The sequence below is a fragment of the Triticum aestivum genome, chromosome 2B (genome assembly GCF_018294505.1).
Source record: "Triticum aestivum cultivar Chinese Spring chromosome 2B, IWGSC CS RefSeq v2.1, whole genome shotgun sequence".
Taxonomy (NCBI): domain Eukaryota; kingdom Viridiplantae; phylum Streptophyta; class Magnoliopsida; order Poales; family Poaceae; genus Triticum; species Triticum aestivum.
This window is the reverse complement of record NC_057798.1, coordinates 200554005-200575141: the sequence shown is the minus strand read 5'-3', so window position 1 is coordinate 200575141 and position 21137 is coordinate 200554005. Positions and strand designations below refer to the sequence as shown.

Below are 21137 nucleotides of genomic sequence, written 5' to 3'. Positions count from 1 at the left end.
CCTCACCTTTATAGCCAAGGGAGGCCAACTGCCGGCCTGCATGACCTCGCGCCATCATGACCATCTGCATGATGCATCGTCCCATCAAGTCGAACGGTTACCGAGGCAGCGTGGAGAAGCGGAGTCGCCCACGTCCCATCAATCGCCATGCATCATCAAGGTCGCAGGCGCTTAGGGACCGCGGCGCTCCGCACTTGCCCTTTCACTTCGCCTGGAAGCCAAGTTCGAGCGCGCCTTGGGCCCGGGGGCTACTGTCGGCTTCCTGGATATGGGGGTATCCAGCCTTGCCTACCTGTAGCCCACCACATGGCTCCATCGACGGCTTGGTACGACCCAGCTTCAACATCAAAAACTCAAGACCCTCGCGAGGGGCCAAGCCTCGTGAGGCGGACGACGCCAAGACCCCCGAAGGGATCGGCCTCCTCAAGCTGGCTCCCAAGGGGCAGAGAGTTCTATGTAAGGTTTACCTCAGGAGGCTCAGCTGACGTGAGCCATGACGACCAAGGCCGGGCGGGCGCAGAGCGCAGGTTTCCTCTTTGGTGCAAAGGAGGCAAGCCACAGGCGTAGAGTCCCGAGGAATCAGCCAAAGGTTTCCATTCTGGTGCAACGAGACCAAGACCGCCAGGACGGTAGGACAGAGGTCATCAACAAGCCCACCGCAGCGTCACGAACAGAGGTTTTTCGCACGTGAAGACTACTTTTGTCAGGATAAGTTGTACTACTTGTCCCCTTTCAAATCTGGTCATTATGGGATCCCTTCCCACCAACATTTCGGAAGAGGACCAAGGCCACTATAAATAGGACTAGTCACCACCATAGGGAGGCAGCTCATTCAGAGTAGATCGGATGCACACCACACCAGCTCCCTCGAGCTCCAGAACACCTCACCTCCTGAGGCTAGTTCATCCACTGTACTAGTTCATCCTTAGTCCTCTGAGGCAATCCACAAAAATGCTGAAGTATGGTATTACACCACAAGGTGGACTGAACCAGGATAAAACTGTTGTGTCTCTTTGTCTCTTTGAGCTTGACGCGCTAGTCTTAGGAGGATCGCGAGTAGGCAGGCTGGGTAGGTTTAGATCTCCGCATGCACCCTAGAGTTCAAACCTCTCAAGGGTTTGCGAAACCCGTAATCCGACACTCATTGCTACAAACTCATCCAACACTTCACTTGAGGACAAGGTGTGGAAGTTCGGCCTTTCACGGGTGACGGAGGACATGGCCTTGTGGTAAGGCATTATGGCCTTGAGGAACTTGCTCTTGATCCAATTGTCATCCGTATCCTTGCTCCCATGATCTCGGAGTGAGACCGCGAGAATAGTTAATCTCCGGTAAAGCTCACGAGGTTCTTTATCTTCATTCATTGCAAACTCATCGGCTTCATCTTGCACCACTTCATAGTTGGAGCGTTGAATGCTTGCGGTTCCCTTGTAAAGGTATACAACATGGTGCCATGCTTCCTTGGCCACGGTGAAGGGTCGAAGATGCGCAATGTCTTTGAGTGGAATTGCATCTTGGATGATAAAGAGAGCATTCTCATTGAATTGATTATCCGCGGCTTCTCTAGGGGTGAAGTTGCTTCGATCATGCGGATAGAAACCTTCCTCAATGATTCTCCAAAGATTAGTATTAACATGGTTTAAATGATGTTTAAAGCGATAAACCCAAGAGTCAAAATCCTCATTCTTCACAATCTTGGGAGGAGAACCCGCATGATTTAAATGAGTGGAGGGAACCGGTCCTCCATAAGTAAGAGGTGGTTCAACATGAGCATAGATGCCATTTCCACTTTTACCACTAGGCAAAGGAACTTTATCGCTAGAAGCTTCCCCCTTATCGGAGTTGGCATCTGCCACCTTGTTAGTGGGAGCGACCACTTCCAAAGGTGCGGTGGATAATTTAAGACCATCAAGGAACTCTTTGAACATGCCTTTGACCTCGGTCATCATGGAGGTTTCCAATGTGTCCAAAGCCACATTGAATTCCTCACGTGAGACCGGGGATCCCCCATCGGCCATAGACGAAGAAGGATTCACATTGGCGTGCTCCTTCTCACCGTCTATAGTGTCAACCATACTCTTAGGATGGTAAAGCCCTTAATTAAGAGACAAAGCTCTGATACCAATTGAAAGGATCGATATAGTTGACTAGAGGAGGGTGAATAGGCAACTGATTTTTTTTAGCTTTTCTTTACCAAATTAATCTTTGCATCAAAGTAGGTTGTCTAGATATGCAACTAGGTGAGCAACCTATATGATGCAACAACAATAAGCACACAAGCAAGGAAAGTATATAACACAATATAACTTGCACAAGTAAAGGTAAGAGATAACCAAGAGTGGAACCAATGGAGACGAGGATGTGTTACCGAAGTTCCTTCCCGTTGAGGGGAAGTACGTCTCCGTTGGAGCGGTGTGGAGGCACAATGCTCCCCAAGAAGCCACTAGGGCCACCTTTATTCTCCTCACGCCCTCACACAATGCGAGATGTCGTGATTCCACTATTGGTGCCCTTGGAGGCGGCGACCGAACCTTTATAAACAAGGTTGGGGAAATCTCCACAACTTAATTGGAGGCTCCCAATGACACAACGAAGCTTCACCACAAATGGACTATGGCTCCGCGGTGACCTCAACCGTCTAGGGTGCTCAAACACCCAAGAGTAACAAGATCCGCAAGGGATTAGTGGGGGGAATCAAATTTCTCTTGGTGGAAGTGTAGATTGGGGCCTTCTCAACCAATCCCTAGAGAATCAACAAGTTTGATTGGCTAGGGAGAGAGATCGGGCAAAAATGGAGCTTAGAGCATCAATGGAGCTTGGAGGTGGAAGAGGTGGTCAACTCGGGGAAGAAGACACCCCTTTTATAGTCAAGGGACAAATCCAACCATTATCCACCAACTCAGCCTGCGACATGCGGTACTACCGCATCAAACAAGCGGTACTACCGCATGGGCCTGCGGTACTACCGCGGAGCACCGCGGTACTACCGCTGGCACGGCAGGGGCCAAGACTAGTCGTGATGTGCTAAGACAGGGAATGGTAGAACCGCTAGCATGGTACTACCGCGCCCCCTTGCGGCACTACCGCAAGGCAGGAATAGTCTAGGCTGAGAAGGCACGGACATACAAAATTACATCCGTGACTACTTCCGCTGAGTTTTGATTTATGCAAAAATCCGACACGGTACTACCGCAAACCCGAAGCGGTACTACCGCGTAGGGTGCGGATGTAAAAAATTACATCCGCCCCTACTACCGCTCGAGCAGTTGCGCTTGGCCTGAGGCGACAGTACTACCGCTCCCGAGGAGCGGCACTACCGTGAGCACCTACGGTACTACCGTGCTGGAGCCCGGTAATACCGCAAGGGCCTGTGGTAGTACCACTATGGAGAGCAGTACTACCGCCTGCCTCAGTTCAGCAACATTAGGAGTCCTTCATTTTGCAGAGACACGGGGAGACGGAGGATGATCCAAAGAGCCAAAGGAAAGGTGGTGCAAAAACGGAACAGACGTGTACGTGTGATTCCATCCAAACCTTTCCAACGCGGACCCCCTCTTAATAGTACGGCTTTCCTACGACTCAAATCCACCGAAAAGAAACATAGAGAAGCACCGTCTTCAATGGTCTTCGAGGGGCACCAAATCTTCTTGTTAGACATGATATATCTGAAATGCTCAATGCACATGATTAGTCCGGAAGAGCATTGTCATCAATAACCAAAACTACTGAGGGGTAAATATGCCCTTACAAGTACAATTTATCTATCTCATACACGAGCATAATCACCAACTAAACATATGCTTAGTGTATTTACTCCAGCGAATGAAATAAGGTTTTTACCAACCACGTGTTACGCCTGTCACTTAATATAAACCTGCTTACACCCAATGTAGGTTTCAAAATGGTTTATCCTATTCGGTACTTGGCACACAATAACATAGTGTATTTCATTACAGGAAGCTCGAAGCAATTGCATCACCCACTTTGATTCGTCTGAATTTGTGTTTTGCCGACGTGCATGTAGTTCAGTAGCTCACGCTTTAGCGCAACATGATTATCGTGCTTCTATGCCCTCCACTGTTTGGATGGAGCATACGCCAGGTTTTGTTTCATGTTTGGTTGCTAGCGACTTTGCTGCACAAGTTGGTTAATGGAATTATATCTTTTCAAAAAATAGATGAACCATTTAAGCCATGAAGTAACTTTTTTTTTTGAGTTGGAAGCCATGAAGTAACTAAAATTGTGCCATCTCTGGACATTAAGCAGGTGATTCTGATTAGCTGTTGGTAGACCTTTGGTGGACTCGTCGACAAATCACTCACAATGGAGCGTACCCAGCACCAGAAAGATGGCATCTAACTATACTAGCTATTGCATCTAATTTTCTAAGATCCAATACAGAGAATATGTCTACACCGGAGCATAAGTGGACTCGGCCTGAACCAAAATTTGTCCAAGTAAATTGTTGTTGTGTTCTTTGCATATGACGGAGCTGGTGCAACCGCAGCAATAATACGAGATGAGAGAGGAATTTTCTAGCAGGTTACTGCCAATATATCCCCTTTGCAGCAGAGGCAGTCACCACTGGAGTAATGACGATGAGAGACGGGCTAGAGTTTGCAAACTCTTTGGGATTCCATCGTGTCGAGGTTTGACTACTCACAGAAAGTTATCATTTCCGTACAAAGAGTAGAATAGGACCTTGCGGCTTGCAATTTTTGCGAATGTGTTGACATTAGATTATATATTGGAAGAATAAGTTATATGCATTGTTTTCGATTTGCTAATCAAGCTGGCGCACATGCGCTAGCTTAATTATAGTTTTTTAATAAGACTTCTAAAAGTTGGTTTGATTTGAGCCACCAGATTGTCTGATGATATTCGCTCGTAGACAATGTATCCATTTTTCCATCTTGTAATAAAAGCTACTCCCTCCTTCCATCTATAATAAATCTTATGCGTTTTCAAGACCAGTCTGACTATTGATAAGATTATTAGTACATGAGATTGTATATGTAAAAATTATATCCATAAAAAGCTCCTTTCACTACAATTTGCGTATTCTTTTGTAATGGATGTCATATAGTATGCTTCTAAATTTGGTTCAAAATTTAGTCTCAAAACTCATTAGGCCTGTATAGATGGGGGAGGATAGCCGATGATGCCTTCCCTAAAAAAAACCAAGATTTAAAATAAAATTAAACTAAGAGAAATTCCACACGACGTTTACTCTAGCCAAATGAACGTCTACTAGTTCAAACTAGCATTCTTTAATCTTGTGAGTCACTCCACGTGTACGGTCACCATTGGCCGGATGGCCTCATCGCCCTAAACCCTCGAGCCGAAGAGACGCGTGTTGCTTCAAGGGCAAGCAAATCCAGCCCGGCACGCGCACCCAGCCCGCGGCCCTCCTCTGCTCAGCGCCGCACGAGCCCAACGGCCGTCTTGAACCGGCCGTGGCCGTCCGATCGCAGCCTCGGCCGCGCGCGCCGACCGATCCGACGGCGCCGGCTCTCGTCCGATCCCACAATATAAGAACGGACGGGGAAGGCAGGCGTCCTCTCTGCGAGAACCGCTCCGTCCATTCGACTCCGCTCTCGTCTCTCGCCACTCGCTCCCCTCCCTCTCGAGTTCCTCCAGTTCGCCGTCTCCACCGGCTCGCCCTTGGCGCCGCGGTCTTCCGGGTGTTCGAGAGAGGTGCGTGCCCGTTCGTCCCCCCTGCCCCTGGTCGCCCGCGGGAGTGCGCGCGAGACCCTTTGATCGATCCCCTCTCCCCCAGTTCGTTTGTGTTTTCCCGAGGTTTATCGGTGCGAATTGCTTTGGTCGATTTCGTCGCATTGCGTTGTGGATTTGATTTCCAGTCGGGTTCGTTAATTGCTTCGTGAAGTCCGGACGCTGCACCTCGATCCTGACATGGCTCCGTGTTTCGTTGATGTTGCAGGCGGTCGCTGCTTGCGACGCGCGCGTGTGGCGGCGGACGGACGCGATGGTTTCCTTCGACATCAACGACCGCACGAGTACGTGACTTCACAGCCTCCCCCTCTCCCTCTCTCCTCCTAGCGCGATTCATGTGTCGTTCGTTGCGAGATTGGGAGGCGTTTGCTCTCTCGCGCCCTGTAAATTATTCGTCTCACATTTGGTCCCGTCTGCCGCTCTGGTGTCGAAACCCGTAGGAGATTCAGATGGTTGTTTCGTTTTCAGTGACTACATTGATCCTTTCGCGTCTTGGTTACTATGAATTCTGCTCCGTATTTTACAATCCAATGGGTTCAATGTGCAAGTTAACAGCATTGGTTTGGTGTGTAGAATCTCGCCCAAATTCAGCGATGTTCTGTCTCAGGGTTTGCTTAGTGTGAATTATTTGCCGTTGGTATAATGTCGTTGCGTTAATGCTTGTCCACTGTTTAAGTGTGGCAAACTATTCTTCTATCATTGCCTCTGTGTAGGATTACAACAGTGTGATTTCTAATGTTTCATTTTTGGCAGACACATGTGTAGAAAATCAACTAACGGTTACGAGTATGAGTGTATGACATCTGTTCAGAATAAGAACCACTCATGCTATTCGGTGTTTTACTGCTTGGTCATTGGTTGGTGTACACATTTTCAGGAAGTTATAATCAGGAGGCAGCATCTAATAGCTGCTAAATGCTAAATATAATAGTTGGTGTACAAATTCTTCTACGCTGAATTTTAAAGTCCGATGGGTTCACTGTGCTAGTTAACAGTATTGTTTTGGTGTGTTGAATCTCGCCCAAATTCAGCAATGTCTTGTCTCAGGGTTTGTTTAGTGCCGTTGGTATGATCATGATGCCGTTGCATAAATGTTTTTGGTCCACTATTTAAATGTGGCAGACTATTCTTCTATCATTCGTAGGATTAGAACCAGTGTGATTTCTAATGTTTGTCAGACAGATGTATACAAAATTAACTTGGGCTTACGTGCATGGCATCTATTTAGAATAAAAACCACTGCTGTTCGGTGTTTTCCTGTTTGGTCATTCGTTGTTGAAAAATTGTCAGGAAGATATAATCAGAAGGCACCATCTAATAGATGCTAAATGCTTAATATTACTGAAATCGGCTGTCTAAGTACACTTTCCTTTCATGTCTTGTACAATGCACCTGTACCTCTGAACTCTTGCTCAAACTACAAGTAGTTTCTAAGTATGGCTGTATTTTGGGGCGTCTAATTTAATCAAGTGGCACTTGTCATGTACTGCACCTCTGAAGTCTTGCTCAAGTTGTTTCACATTTTCCAACAGAGATTGGGCTGGGCTTGACTGGGTTTGGAGTTCTCTTCTCGTTTCTTGGGATCCTCATGCTGTTTGACAAGGGGTTCTTGGCAATGGGGAATGTAAGAATCATCCTCCTGGTTTACTTATACTTCGCTGCAACCTATTCCTTTCTAATTACTATCATGTACTTCATGTTGTCAGATTCTCTTCGTGTCTGGTGTTTCACTAACCATTGGGCTGAAGTCAACCGTACAGTTCTTCACCAAGCCTAAGAATCACAAGGTCCTATACATGTAACAATGCAAGCCTAAGAACAGTCATGCATCCAAACTGTTCAGTTCCAATTCAGTTATGAGCTAACATGATTCACCTGAATGTGCAGGGTTCGATTGCTTTTGGGATCGGACTTTTCCTCGTCCTCATTGGTTGGCCTGTCTTCGGAATGATGGCGGAATCGTATGGCTTTGCCGTGCTGTTCAGGTTTGTAAATCCTGTGTCGTGCATTTATATGGTCATCTGATGTCTGGTTTTCAGTGTGCATTAAGAAATGGTAGAAACCTTTGGGTATTGTATCTGACTGCTACTGAATTTCCTCACAGCGGCTTCTGGCCTACTGCTGCTGTTTACCTGCAAAAGAACCCCACCGTCGGCTGGATTTTCCAGCACCCTTACGTGACTTCGGTAAGATAATGTGTTCGTTCTTTGCGGCTTTGCTATTGCTTTCTGCCTAAATTTTCCTGAAGTCCAACCTAATTTGGTCGCAACTTTGTTTATATGGAGATTTTTTCTGTGAGAGATTGTTTATATGGAGATTGATGAACCATATGATTACATCTCAGTCTCCATTGTTCTTAGTTCTTACTGATGTTTCCTACTCGAATTTCGCAGTTGCTCACCCGGTTCAGAGGCAGACGAGTCCCCGTGTGATCGCCGTGCTGTCGAAACATTCCCAAAGGATGCCAGATCGCTCTGTATAAAGTAGACGGACATGTGTTCTCTTGCTCGTTTGTTGATTCCTTGGTCTGCTGGATGTGAATCTTGCTGCGCTGCTACCAGTTGATTTTCTGCAGATTTCTTGACTGCGTCTAGAATTCTTTTTGTACAAAAGCATTTGTTAGTACCACGTGTTAAGGTGGCTAAGAGCTGAGCTCTTTTCTGAATGATCGTAAGTCTGAGTGAATGGTGAATTGGTTCGTGCATATTATTTCCTACTGATTCTAGCTCTCAAGGAAGCCATTTCTTGCTTGGTTTTTGTAATAACGAATTAGACATTTCCTGCTCATGAACAGCTGATTACATCTCTGCTTATTGCATGAACAACAGTGCACAGCATCTTTCGAAACTGTGTGTAAATTTACAAATTTGAAGGTCCTGCTGTTTATAAGGAAATGAACAAGGAAGCAGCTTGGCGTACATCTGTTCTTTATTTTTCATTTCTTCTCCAGTACATAACCAGTATCAATCTGTTCCGTTCATGAACACTGGGGTTCTTAGCTTCGAAAATGAGCGGCCTGGACATATGAATCACTGGTCAGTATCATTTATGTTCGGTTAAACTGTAGTTAAGATCAAAGAAAATCACCATGGTACTCAAGTTAAATTTAAGGTTCAGCAGATCCAGCAAGTTCATAATTGAAAATAGAAATTATTCATATGTAGGACCTGAGTCCAGCATTAATTTAACAATTTTTCAACAAATTTATAACTGATAATGTTATCACTCATCTATTTACAAATCTTAACAACAAAGGGGGGTTTCCAGAGCTGATGTTTGCAATTCTCCAGTTACACAAACATCAGATATATGCAAGATGGTGCAACTTCGACCATTGTTTTTGTACGTGGAAATGTTCCAAACTGTGTGTAAACTTTCAAATTCGAAGCTCCTGCCGTTTAAAAGGTAATGAAACAAAGAAGCAGCGAAGTGTATATCTGTTCTTTGTTTTCATTTTCTTCTCCCATATAACCAGTATCAATCTGTTCCTCCAAAAATGAGTGGCCTGGTCATATGAATCACTGGAGAGGTTCATTTATGATCGCTTAAACTGTACTCATTAAGATCAAAGATAACTGTACTCGTTAAATTCAAGGTTCAGCAGATCCATCAAGATAATAATTGAAAATATAAATTATTCATATATACGATCTGGGTCCAGCATAATAATTTGAACATCTTTTCCACAAATTTATAACTGATAATGCTATCACTCATCTATTTACAAATCTTAAAAACAGGGGGGGGGGGGGGGGGGGTCCAGAGCTGATATTTTGCAGTTCTCCAATTGCACTGAGCTATAATTACTCGATCAAGGTACACGGTCCTGGAGCACTTCCGGATGAAAACATGCTGCAACTACCTAACCAAAGTGCTACACAGTATTACAACCAAACCTCATCTACAGTGAAGCAACGGTTAAGAGTTCCTCATAATTTTAATTGCTTCGCTGCCGCCTCTGATGTCACTCAGTAAAGCAATTTGATGCAGAAGTTGTGCTATCCTCTGCGACAAGAAAAATAAGAATATAATGAGGGGACATCAAAAAATGATCATATGTTAAAGTGCCAATCTGCCAAATGCATTTCTACCTTATTCACAAGACTCAGCAGTAGCAACCGTAGATGAGAGAAATACAGACAGTTATTTGGTAGAGTATGTTTAGACAGAAGGCTATGACAAAGGTACACATCAATTATTACAAGATAAAGGCTAAGATGGAGATGTACAGTTTATTTGGAACCTGTGAAACATGGCAAAAACACTACCTAAACGAAGCGTACAAAGTCTTCTACACCATTTGCTTCCCTGAACCCAGCCCCAAAACCAAGACCTCTAATCATCCATGACTGACACACCAATTGTCAAAAGACACTCAAATGGAGTGAATAAAGGATATCTGCTCATCTCCCAGTCATCCCCAACATCAACCATTGTAAGAACAAATATCAATTGTAAGAACAAAATATAGAAACGGCTTCTCAAAGGTTCATCCATACATCAAGGCTTCCCAAATTATCAATTGTTTGAATGTCAGTAATACTAATGATGATGTAGATGCCAATAAGATATCTTGGGTCCAATCAATCAATTCAACTTAAGTTGGAGATCTGCCAAACACAGAGATGGCATTCACATCATGACCAAAGGTTGTCCAGATCCACAAACCTTATCCTTCTCCTGCGAGAGCATGACGAGGAGGTCCCTCTCCCTCCTGTCTCGCCGGCGCACGTACAACAGCGCGCCAACCACAACGGCCGCCGCCGCGGCCGACCAGACGGCCGGCCTCACCCCGGGACATCCGCACTCTCCATGCACGAGCACGGCCCCTGACCCGGCCGCCCACGCGCGCGTCGCCGCCGCGCGGCATCTCCCCCACCCCCACAGCCACTCCACCTCGTCATCAGTCTCCTCCTCCTTCTCTTCCTTGGTCGCGGCCTCCTCGGCCTCCGCCTCGAGCCCCAGGCCCTCGTGAAGGCGCGGTGGGAAGATGGCGCAGTCGTCGAGGCCGCCGTCTATGGGGGAAGCGGCGGCAACGGGGACGGTTGGGTGGACGAGTTCCCATGCGTCGGAGGCGGGGGCGGGCGGGGAGGAGGAGGAGGGCATCGAGGCGAGGGAGGAGGAGGAGAGCGAGAGGGTCAGCGTCTTGGGCTTGAGGAGGAGGTGCGGGTTCGTGGACGGGAGGAGGAGAGGGTGGAGCGCGGAGTAGGGCGACGCCGGGCCGGACATGGGGTTCCCGAGCTGGAATTGCGGCGGCGGCGGCGGCTGGGCGAGCCTCTCGTCCATGGCCACTGCTGCCGCTGCAGCCACTGGGCTTGATTTTTCAATTTGCGTTTGAGAAGTAAATATCGAGAAAATTTTGTGTGTTTTCATGTGGTGCTTGAGGTCGATGGTGACTCGTGGTTTGGATTTACCGATGGCTTGTACTAGGATGCAATGCAAGGTATTTAAGTAGGTGTTCGAAAAATAAATCAAGTTTTGTTTAAGTATCATTGCTTATTTCTACAGGAGATGTGCCGAATTAAGTGGGATTTTAAGCACATGTATAAACACCTTGCTTTATAGTTTTGCTCTTGAGTCTCAACTCACGGTGGCTTTGTGTGTGCATATTGTTTTCACATTGGCTATTAATTAGACGAAAAAAGATTACCGTTCGGTCCATTTGAGGCGAGGCCGGCCATGGGTGGTGGTGACGACTAGGCAAAGGGTTAGACAAGTGCAGATGCATGGCAAGGAGAGCAGTCCCCAACGGTAAATAAGTTTGGTGGACTTTGAAATCTTGCTTCCATTCCACTAGCCAAGAATATGGAGAGTGACTTTATCTTTTGAACTTCTTAAGCTGACTTGAAAAAAAAAGTGGTACACCCTTAAGAGATGTGAAGTGTTTTCATGAAGGGAAGTGGATGATTGGGTAGTTTCTAGCTTTTGAGAAATGGAGTAAGAGAGAGAAGAAGAACAATTCAAAAGTCAATGGATGGATGCCTCTTGGGGAAGATGAAGTGGGCTTATATAGTCCCACTTGCAAATGTGTCTCTTGGAAGCGTCGAGACACCTGCTAGAAGTAGCTTCTAAAGTTCCGGAGCAACGCTCCAGACAGTCGGATTTTGACACTTCTTCTAGAGCAGGTTCCGCAGCTAAACAAAGAGCCAACAGAACTCCCAACCAATTTCGGAACCTACTCTGGAGCTGATGCCGAATTCCGAACGCTCCAGAAGGACTTGGGTTAGGGTTATGAAGAGTAATTAGTGTCGATCTTGTCCCTTGAGTGATATGCTCTTTGTATTTTTCCTTTGTTTGCAATTTATGCTTGTGTTTCTTCTCTAAACCACCTCCAATTCGTAAAGAACAGACCACCCATGAGGTTTACCCCGTATCAATGCGTCAACGATTGATGGTGAGACCAACGAGGTCGAGCTTGAATTGGGCGAGGCCGATGATATTGACGCCATGGATGGAAGGGATTGAGGAGGAGGAGGCATCTACAACGATGAATGTTGCAAAGGGAAGGGTGGCAGCGGGTACAACAGAGGCGGCAAGAGGAAGGCCGCCAAACATGGAGAGCTCAACCGTGGTGGGTGTCGGTGTCAAAAGCGGCGGATCTCGAGTAGGGGGTCCCGAGCTGTGGATCTTGGATCAATGGGGAACAAGGGACGAAGGACACAGTGTTTACCCAGGTTCGGGCCCTCTCTAAGAGGTAAAACCCTACGTCCTGCTTGATTATATTGATGTGAATAGGATGATCACAGAGTCGATCTACCACGAGATTAGATGAACTAAACCTTAGACTAGTAGGATAATGGTTGTTGGTCTAGCCTCCACGGACTAAACCCTCCGGTTTATATAGGCACCAGGGGTACTAGGGTTACACATGATTGGTTACAACAAGGGAAATAAACATGTCGAATCTTCTATCTTGAGTTGGAGGACACACCAAGACTTCGAGGGTTTCCTGTCCGGACACGGAGTCACCTTGTAGCTCGGTCCCGTAGTAGTCATACAACGGCCCACCTGTCCGGCCCATAAGGAATAGTCCCGCAGCCCGAGGATCCCTTAGTCCAGGACTCCCTCAGTAGCCCCTAAACTAGCTTCCAATGCTGGCATCTTGTAACTCTTGAATCTGCAGTCTCTGGCTTGCAGCGAGTTCTTCTCTCCCTGTGTGTTCGGAAAAATCTTCCTCGGTTGAATCTCCAAAAAAAATGTTTGGTCAAGTTCGGTCATGCACTCAATTAAGTAGTATCAGGAATCCGGATTATCGGTCTTATTTAGCCTTGAAGGTCAACCACTCGAGTGTGAAAAGTGCCTTTGCCTGACAACTTTCGGTAAAGGGTCACGTTCGGTCATAAACACTGAACCGTTGTGAGCACTTGATGCACGGTTCGAGGCAACCCCTTCATAGGCATGTCCCATCGAGGTGGGGATCGTGCCCCGCTTTTTAGGGGATATGATCAATGATTCTGATCATCCCACTCGTGCATAACGTCACGAGTATATCGGGAAGTGGAGAGGCATGCGATGCAGTAAAAGGACCTTGGTACTTTGGCAGCCTATAAAAGGAGAACGGCCATCGTTATCGGCATACGCCTTCTCCTTCCTCTCGCCATCACTTTCCCAATCTTCGGAGCTCCATCACCTCGTGCTGTTCTTCCAAAGAGAATCCCTTCAAGCCACCCCTCACTCCAGCAATGGCCGGATCTGATGCCAAAGGCGAGTGGGAGACCTCCACCGTCACAAACGATGAGATTGAGGATCTGAAGTGTGTCGGCTACCTCTCGGCCAACATCGCTCACCGGACCACAAAGAAGGGCCAGGCCATCCCCCTCCTCGACCAGGTGACAGGGTGGTGTTCGTCCCTCACTTCATCCGGGGACTAGGCTTCCCGCTTCACCCTTATGTTAGGGGGCTGATGTTCTTCTACAGGATGGATTTCCACGATCTGGCCCCGAACTCCTTCCTCCACATCTCGACCTTCATCGTCATATGCGAGGCCTTCTTGCAAGTCCGGCCGCACTTTGGCTTGCGGTTGAAGTTATTCAACGTTAAGCCGAAGATAGTCAACGGCCAACAGGCGGACTGCAGCGGGGCGATGACCAGCAAGCTCGCCCAGGTCAAGTGGTCGGAGGGCATGTTTATTGCTATTGTCAAAATTTGACAGAAGGAGTGGTTCTATATCACAGAACCATAGGACACTGCCTAGACGATGGCTCCCAAATTTAGATCCGGACCCACGGCGAGGCTAACCTCGTGGACCAAGAAGGGTCTCGACTGGTGGTCCACCATGAAGGTGGAGGCGCTGCAGAAGCGCGTCTCTAACATGATAAAGGCGGGTGCCAAGCTGACCAACGTGGTTCAAATGATGCTCTGCCCGCGCCTCCTCCCTTGCCAACAAAGGGCCACCCCAATGTGGTCTTACAAGATCAAGGATCCGGCCACCATTCAATACTTTTACAGCACCACCCACGACAAGCTGTGGAAGGTGTTATTCAAGCCTCAAAAGACGTGGCGGGCTAAGGAGGAAGATATCAACCTCGCCCCCCCCCCCCAAGGAGGTAACAAAGTTCTTATCCGTTCTAAGTTTGGATGTTCGTATTCCAGGGAATTTATCCTCCATTCTTTTACTTCTACAGGGTTGGCTCGAGAAGGCCAAGAAGATCAGTAGTACGACCTGTCGGTGTCAAAACCGATAGATCTGGGGTAGGGGGGGCAAGCTGTGCGTCTGAGGATCAATAGTAACAATGGAGAAGGGACACAATGTTTACCCAGGTTCAGGCCCTCTTAATGGAGGTAAAACCCTACTCCTGCTTGATTATATTCGAGGGTATAGAGGTCAAGAGTTGATCTACCACGAGATCGATTCGGCTAACCCTAGATAGCTAGCCTAGCAATGTTGTGATCCTGCCTTCGATCTACCCTCCAGTTTATAGAGACACCGGTAGGGCTTAGGGTTGTACAAAGTCGGTTTTATAGAAAGGAATAAGATATTCGGACACCTATACTTGCCATCCACGTATACGGGAGTCGCCACCGGACACGAGAGATAATCTTCTATCTTGTGTCTTGACAGCCCACCAGTCCGGCCCACATCAATAGACCGAACGCCCGAGGACCCCCTAATCCAGGACTCCCACAGTAGCCCCTGAACCAGTCTTCAATGATGATATATTCGGTGCTCAGATTGTCTTCAACATTGCAATGCGGGTTCCTTAGAGAGTACACATCGGCTTTCCTCTGCAAAAAGAATTGTATCTGGCTTTTCGCAATAAACACAACCCTTAGCCGCGAAGGCAGGATATATAAAAAATGAGAACCGCGTCTTTTACGGACAACTCTCTCCACAAAGCGTCAGACACGACCACTCGTCATTTTGAACCGTTTTCATGCCCCGTGTTCCGTGCTTCGAGGTCACGCCTCATTGGCGCGTCCTGTCAAAATAGAGATCATGCCCACTTAATACGGGATGGCATATCAATGATTTTTGGGTAATCCAACCATTTGCGGCGCACGCATCCATCGAGAATAGGCAAGATTCAAGGCACGAGTGGGGGCGGTTGGTATTTTCACTACCTATAAGGCTAGGGACCCCCACTTTCCTCCCCACACCTTCACATCTCCTCAGCCTTCCAATCTCCCACGCTCTTCTGCGCTCGCAAAGTCTCCGTCTTTCTCACCACCACCACCACCTACTCCGACCATGGCCGGAGCTGGCTCCAAGGGCAAATGGGAGGCCTCCTCCGTGAAGGAGGAGAACATAGCAGATCTCCAGAGTGCGGGGTACCTCACCACCGAAATCAAGCACCGACTTCCCTCTGAAGGTCAAGTCCTTCCCACTCCGGAGCCCGGCGAAAGGGTTGTCTTCCTTCCCAATTTCCTTAGAGGGTTGCTACATCTTGAGCACTGCGTTGGTTTTCCTTCAAAGAGGAAAGGGTGATGCAGCAAAGTAGCGTAAGTATTTCCCTCAGTTTTTGAGAACCAAGGTATCAATCCAGTAGGAGGCTCAACGCAAGTCCCTCGTACCTACACAAACAAACAAGAACCTCGCAACCAGCGTGATAAAGGGGTTGTCAATCCCTTCACGGCCACTTGCGAAAGTGAGATCTGATAGAGATAATAAGATAAGATAAATATTTTTGGTATTTTTATGATATAGATTGAAAAGTAAAGATTGAAAAATAAAGTAGATTGGAAACTTATATGATGGAAAATAGACCCGGGGGCCATAGGTTTCACTAGTGGCTTGTCTCAAGATAGCATAAGTATTACGGTGGGTGAACAAATTACTGTCGAGCAATTGATAGAAAAGTGCATAGTTATGAGAATATCTAGGCATGATCATGTATATAGGCATCACGTCCGCGACAAGTAGACCGACTCCTACCTGCATCTACTACTTTACTCCACACATCGACCGTTATCCAGCATGCATCTAGAGTATTAAGTTCATAAGAACAGAGTAGCGCATTAGGAAAGATGACATGATGTAGAGGGATAAACTCAAGCAATATGATATAAACCCCATCTTTTTATCCTCGATGGCAACAATACAATACGTGCCTTGCTGCCCCTGCTGTCACTGGGAAAGGACATCGCAAGATTGAACCCAAAGTTAAGCACTTCTCCCATTGTAAGAAAGATCAATCTAGTAGGCCAAACCAAACTGATAATTTGAAGAGACTTGCAAAGATAACCGATCATATATAAAAGAATTCAGAGGATATTCAAATATTAATCATAGATAAACTTGATCATGAACCCACAACTCATCGGATCTCGACAAACACACCGCAAAAAGAGTTACATCGAATAGATCTCCAAGAAGATCGAGGAGAACATTGTATTGAGATTCAAAGAGAGAGAAGAAGCTATCTAACTAATAACTATGGACCCGAAGGTCTGTGGTAAACAAGTCACAACTCATCGGAGAGGCTATGGTGTTGATGTAGAAGCCCTCCGTGATCGATCCCCCCTCCGGTGGAGCACCGGAAAAGGCTCCAAGATGGGAACTCATGGGAACAGAAGGTTGCGGCGGTGGAAATAGGGTTTCGTGGTGCTCATGGATGTTTTTGGGGTACGTAGATATATATAGGCGAAGGAGGTCGGTCAGGGGGAGCCACGAGGGCCCCACGAGGCACGGGGCGTGCCCACCCCCCTAGGGCACGCCCTGCACCCTCGTGGCCGCTTTGGTTGCTTGTTGATGTCCACTCCAAGTCTCCTGGATTGCGTTTGTTCCAAAAAGATCGCTCCCGAAGGTTTCATTCCGTTTGGACTCCGTTTGATATTCCTTTTCTTCGAAAAACTAAAATAGACAAAAAAACAACAATTTGGGCTAGGCCTCCGGTTAGTAGGTTAGTCCCAAAAATGGTAGGAAAGTGTATAGTAAAGCCCATAAACATCCAAAACGGGTAATGTAATAGCATGGAACAATAAAAAATTATAGATACGTTGGAGACGTATCAAGCATCCCCAAGCTTAGTTCCTGCTCGTCCTCGAGTAGGTAAATGATAAAAACAGAATTTTTGATGTGGAATGTGTTTGTGAACGTTGCAGAAAACAAAAAATTTCCTACGGTTTCACCAAGATCAATCTATGAGTTCATCTAGCAACAAGAGAGAGGAGTGCATCTACATACCCTTGTAGATCGAGCGGAAGCGTTCAAGAGAACGGGGTTGAGGGAGTCGTACTCGTCGTGATCCAAATCACCAGAGATCCTAGCGCTGAACGGACGGCACCTCCGTGTTCAACACACGTATGGTCAGCATGACGTCTCCTCCTTCTTGATCCAACAAGGGGGAAGGAGAGGTTGATGAAGATCCAGCAGCACGACGGCGTGGTGGTGGATGCAGCAGGGATCCCGGCAGGGCTTCACCAAGCGTCTGCGGGAGGGAGAGGTGTAGCAAGGGGGAAGGGAGACGCCAAGTGCAAGGGTACGGCTGCCCTCCCTCCCCCCTCTTTATATAGGGACCCTTGGGGGCGGCCCTAGGAGATGGGATCTCCTAGGGGGCGGCGGCCAAGGGGGTGCCTTGCCCCCCAAGGCAAGTGGAGGCGCCCCCTCCCCTAGGGTTCCCAACCCTAGGCGCGGGGGGGGGGGCAAGGGGGGCGCACCAGCACACCAGGGGCTGGTTCCCCTCCCACTTCAGCCCATGGGGCCCTCCAGGATGGGTGGCTCCACCCGGTGGACCCCCGGGACCCTTCTGGTGGTCCCGGTACAATACCGGTGACCCCCGAAACTTTCCCAATGGCCGAAACTCGACTTCCCATATATAATTCTTTACCTCCGGACCATTCTGGAACTCCTTGTGACTTCCGGGATCTCATCCGGGACTCTGAACAACTTTCGGTTTGCTTCATACTAATATCTCTACAACCCTAGCATCACCGAACCTTAAGTGTGTAGACCCTACGGGTTCGGGAGACACGTAGACATGACCGAGACGGCTCTCTGGTCAATAACCAACAGCGGGATCTGGATACCCATGTTGGCTCCCACATGCTCCTCGATGATCTCATCGGATGAACCACGATGTCGAGGATTCAAGCAACCCCGTATATAATTCCCTTTGTCAATCGGTATGTTACTTGCCCGAGATTCGATCGTCGGTATCCCAGTACCTCGTTCAATCTCGTTACTGGCAAGTCACTTTACTCGTACCGTAATGCATGATCACGTGACCAGACACTTGGTCACTTTGAGCTCATTATGATGATGCATTACTGAGTGGGCCCAGAGATACCTATCCATCATACGGAGTGACAAATCCCAGTCTCGATCCGTGTCAACCCAACAGACACTTTCGGAGATACCCGTAGTATACCTTTATAGTCACCCAGTTATGTTGTGACGTTTGGTACACCCAAAGCACTCCTATGATGTCCGGGAGTTACACGATCTCATGGTCTAAGGAAAAGATACTTGACATTAGAAAAGCTCTAGCAAACAAACTACACGATCTTGTGCTATGCTTAGGATCGGGTCTTGTCCATCACATCATTCTCCTAATGATGTGATCTCGTTATTAATGACATCCAATGTCCATAGTCAGGAAACCATGACTATCTGTTGATCAACGAGCTAGTCAACTAGAGGCTCACTAGGGACATATTGTGGTCTATGTATTCACACGTGTATTACAATTTCCGGATAATACAATTATAGCATGAATAAAAGACAATTATCATGAACAAGTAAATATAATAATAATCCTTTTATTATTGCCTCTAGGGCATATTTCCAACAGTCTCCCACTTGCACTAGAGTCAATAATCTAGTTACATTGTGATGAATCAAACACCCATAGCGTTCTGGTGTTGATCATGTTTTGCTCGTGGAAGAGGTCTAGTCAACGGATCTGCGACATTCAGATCCGTATGTACTTTGCAAATATCTATGTCTCCATCTTGAACATTTTCATGGATGGAGTTGAAACGACGCTTGATGTGCCTGGTCTTCTTGTGAAACCTGGGCTCCTTGGCAAGGGCAATAGCTCCAGTGTTGTCACGGAAGAGAGTGATCGGCCCCGACGCATTGGGTATGACTCCTAGGTCGGTGATGAACTCCTTCATCCATATTGCTTCATGTGCTGCCTCCGAGGCTGCCATGTACTCCGCTTCACATGTAGATCCCGCCACGACGCTCTGCTTGCAACTGCACCAGCTTACTGCTCCACGATTTAACATATACACGTATCCGGTTTGTGACTTAGAGTCATCCAGATCTGTGTCGAAGCTAGCATCGACGTAACCCTTTACGACGAGCTCTTCGTCACCTCTATAGACGAGAAACATGTCCTTTGTCCTTTTCAGGTACTTCAGGATATTCTTGACCGTTGTCCAGTGTTCCTTGCCGGGATTACTTTGGTACCTTCCTACCAAACTTACGGCAAGGTTTACATCAGGTCTGGTACACAACATGGCATACATAATAGATCCTATGGCTGAGGCATAGGGGATGACACTCATCTCTTCTTTATCTTCTACCGTGGTCGGGCATTGAGCCGAGCTCAATCTCACACCTTGCAATACAGGCAAGAACCCTTTCTTGGACTGATCCATATTGAACTTCTTCAATATCTTATCAAGGTATGTGCTTTGTGAAAGACCTATGAGGCGTCTTGATCTATCCCTATAGATCTTGATGCCTAATATGTAAGCAGCTTCTCCAAGATCCTTCATTGAAAAACACTTATTCAAGTAGGCCTTTATGCTGTCCAAAAGTTCTATATCATTTCCCATCAGAAGTATGTCATCTACATATAATATGAGAAATGCTACAGAGCTCCCACTCACTTTCTTGTAAACGCAGGCTTCTCCATAAGTCTGCATAAACCCAAACGCTTTGATCATCTCATCAAAGCGAATGTTCCAACTCTAAGATCTTGCACCAGTCTATAAATGGATCGCTGGAGCTTGCATACCTTGTTAGCATTCTTAGGGTCGACAAAACCTTCCGGTTGCATCATATACAATTCTTCCTTAAGATAGCCGTTAAGGAATGTTGTTTTGACGTCCATCTGCCATATCTCATAATCATAGTATGCGGCAATTGCTAACATGATTCGGACGACTCCAGCTTCGCTACGGGAGAGAAAGTCTCATCGTAGTCAACCCCTTGAACTTGCCGATAACCCTTAGCGACAAGTCGGGCTTTATAGATGGTAACATTACCATCTGTGTCCGTCTTCTTCTTAAAGATCCATTTGTTTTCTATCGCTCGCCAATCATCGGGCAAGTCTGTCAAAGTCCATACTTTGTTTTCATACATGGATTATATCTCGGATTGCATGGCTTCAAGCCATTTGTTGGAATTTGGGCCTGCCATCGCTTCTTCATAGTTCGAAGGTTCATCGTTGTCTAACAACATGATTTCCAGGACAGGGTTGCCATACCACTCTGGCGTGGAACGTGTCCTTGTGGACCTACGAAGTTCAGTAGCAACTTGATCCGAAGTACCTTGATCATCATCATTAATTTCCTCTCCAGTCGGTGTAGGCACCACAGGAACATTTTCCTGAGCTGCACTACTTTCCGGTTCAAGAGGTAGTACTTCATCGAGTTCTACTTTCCTCCCACTTACTCCTTTCGAGAGAAACTCTTTTTCCAGAAAGGATCTGTTCTTGGCAACAAAGATCTTGCCTTCGGATCTAAGGTAGAAGGTATACCCAATGGTTTCCTTAGGGTATCCTATGAAGACACATTTTTTCGACTTGGGTTCGAGCTTTTCAGGTTGAAGTTTCTTGACATAAGCATCCCATCCCCAAACTTTTAGAGACGACAGCTTAGGTTTCTTCCCAAACCATAATTCATATGGTGTCATCTCAACGGATTTAGACGGAGCCCTATTTAAAGTGAATGTAGCTGTCTCTAGAGCGTATCCCCAAAATGATAGCGGTAAATCGGTAAGAGACATCATAGAT

The 21137-nt window shown here is 47.0% G+C and overlaps 2 protein-coding genes across 2 annotated transcripts; one reads left to right on the top strand and one right to left on the bottom strand.

The window, feature by feature from the left end:
* The first annotated feature begins 5409 nt into the window (after nucleotides 1-5409).
* On the top strand, nucleotides 5410-8536 carry LOC123041053 (vesicle transport protein GOT1). The gene is made up of 7 exons (XM_044463751.1): nucleotides 5410-5697; nucleotides 5942-6017; nucleotides 7266-7357; nucleotides 7440-7520; nucleotides 7621-7718; nucleotides 7838-7919; nucleotides 8127-8536. Exons 2-7 carry the CDS (start codon nucleotides 5987-5989, stop codon nucleotides 8163-8165), a joined length of 423 nt encoding a protein of 140 aa, XP_044319686.1. The 5' UTR covers nucleotides 5410-5697; nucleotides 5942-5986; the 3' UTR covers nucleotides 8166-8536.
* Nucleotides 8537-9475: 939 nt separating this feature from the next.
* On the bottom strand, nucleotides 9476-11098 carry LOC123041052 (uncharacterized). Its single transcript, XM_044463749.1, has 2 exons — nucleotides 10402-11098; nucleotides 9476-9738 (listed from the first exon to the last, which is right to left on the bottom strand). Exons 1-2 carry the CDS (start codon nucleotides 11017-11019, stop codon nucleotides 9652-9654), a joined length of 705 nt encoding a protein of 234 aa, XP_044319684.1. The 5' UTR covers nucleotides 11020-11098; the 3' UTR covers nucleotides 9476-9651.
* Nucleotides 11099-21137: the final 10039 nt, after the last annotated feature.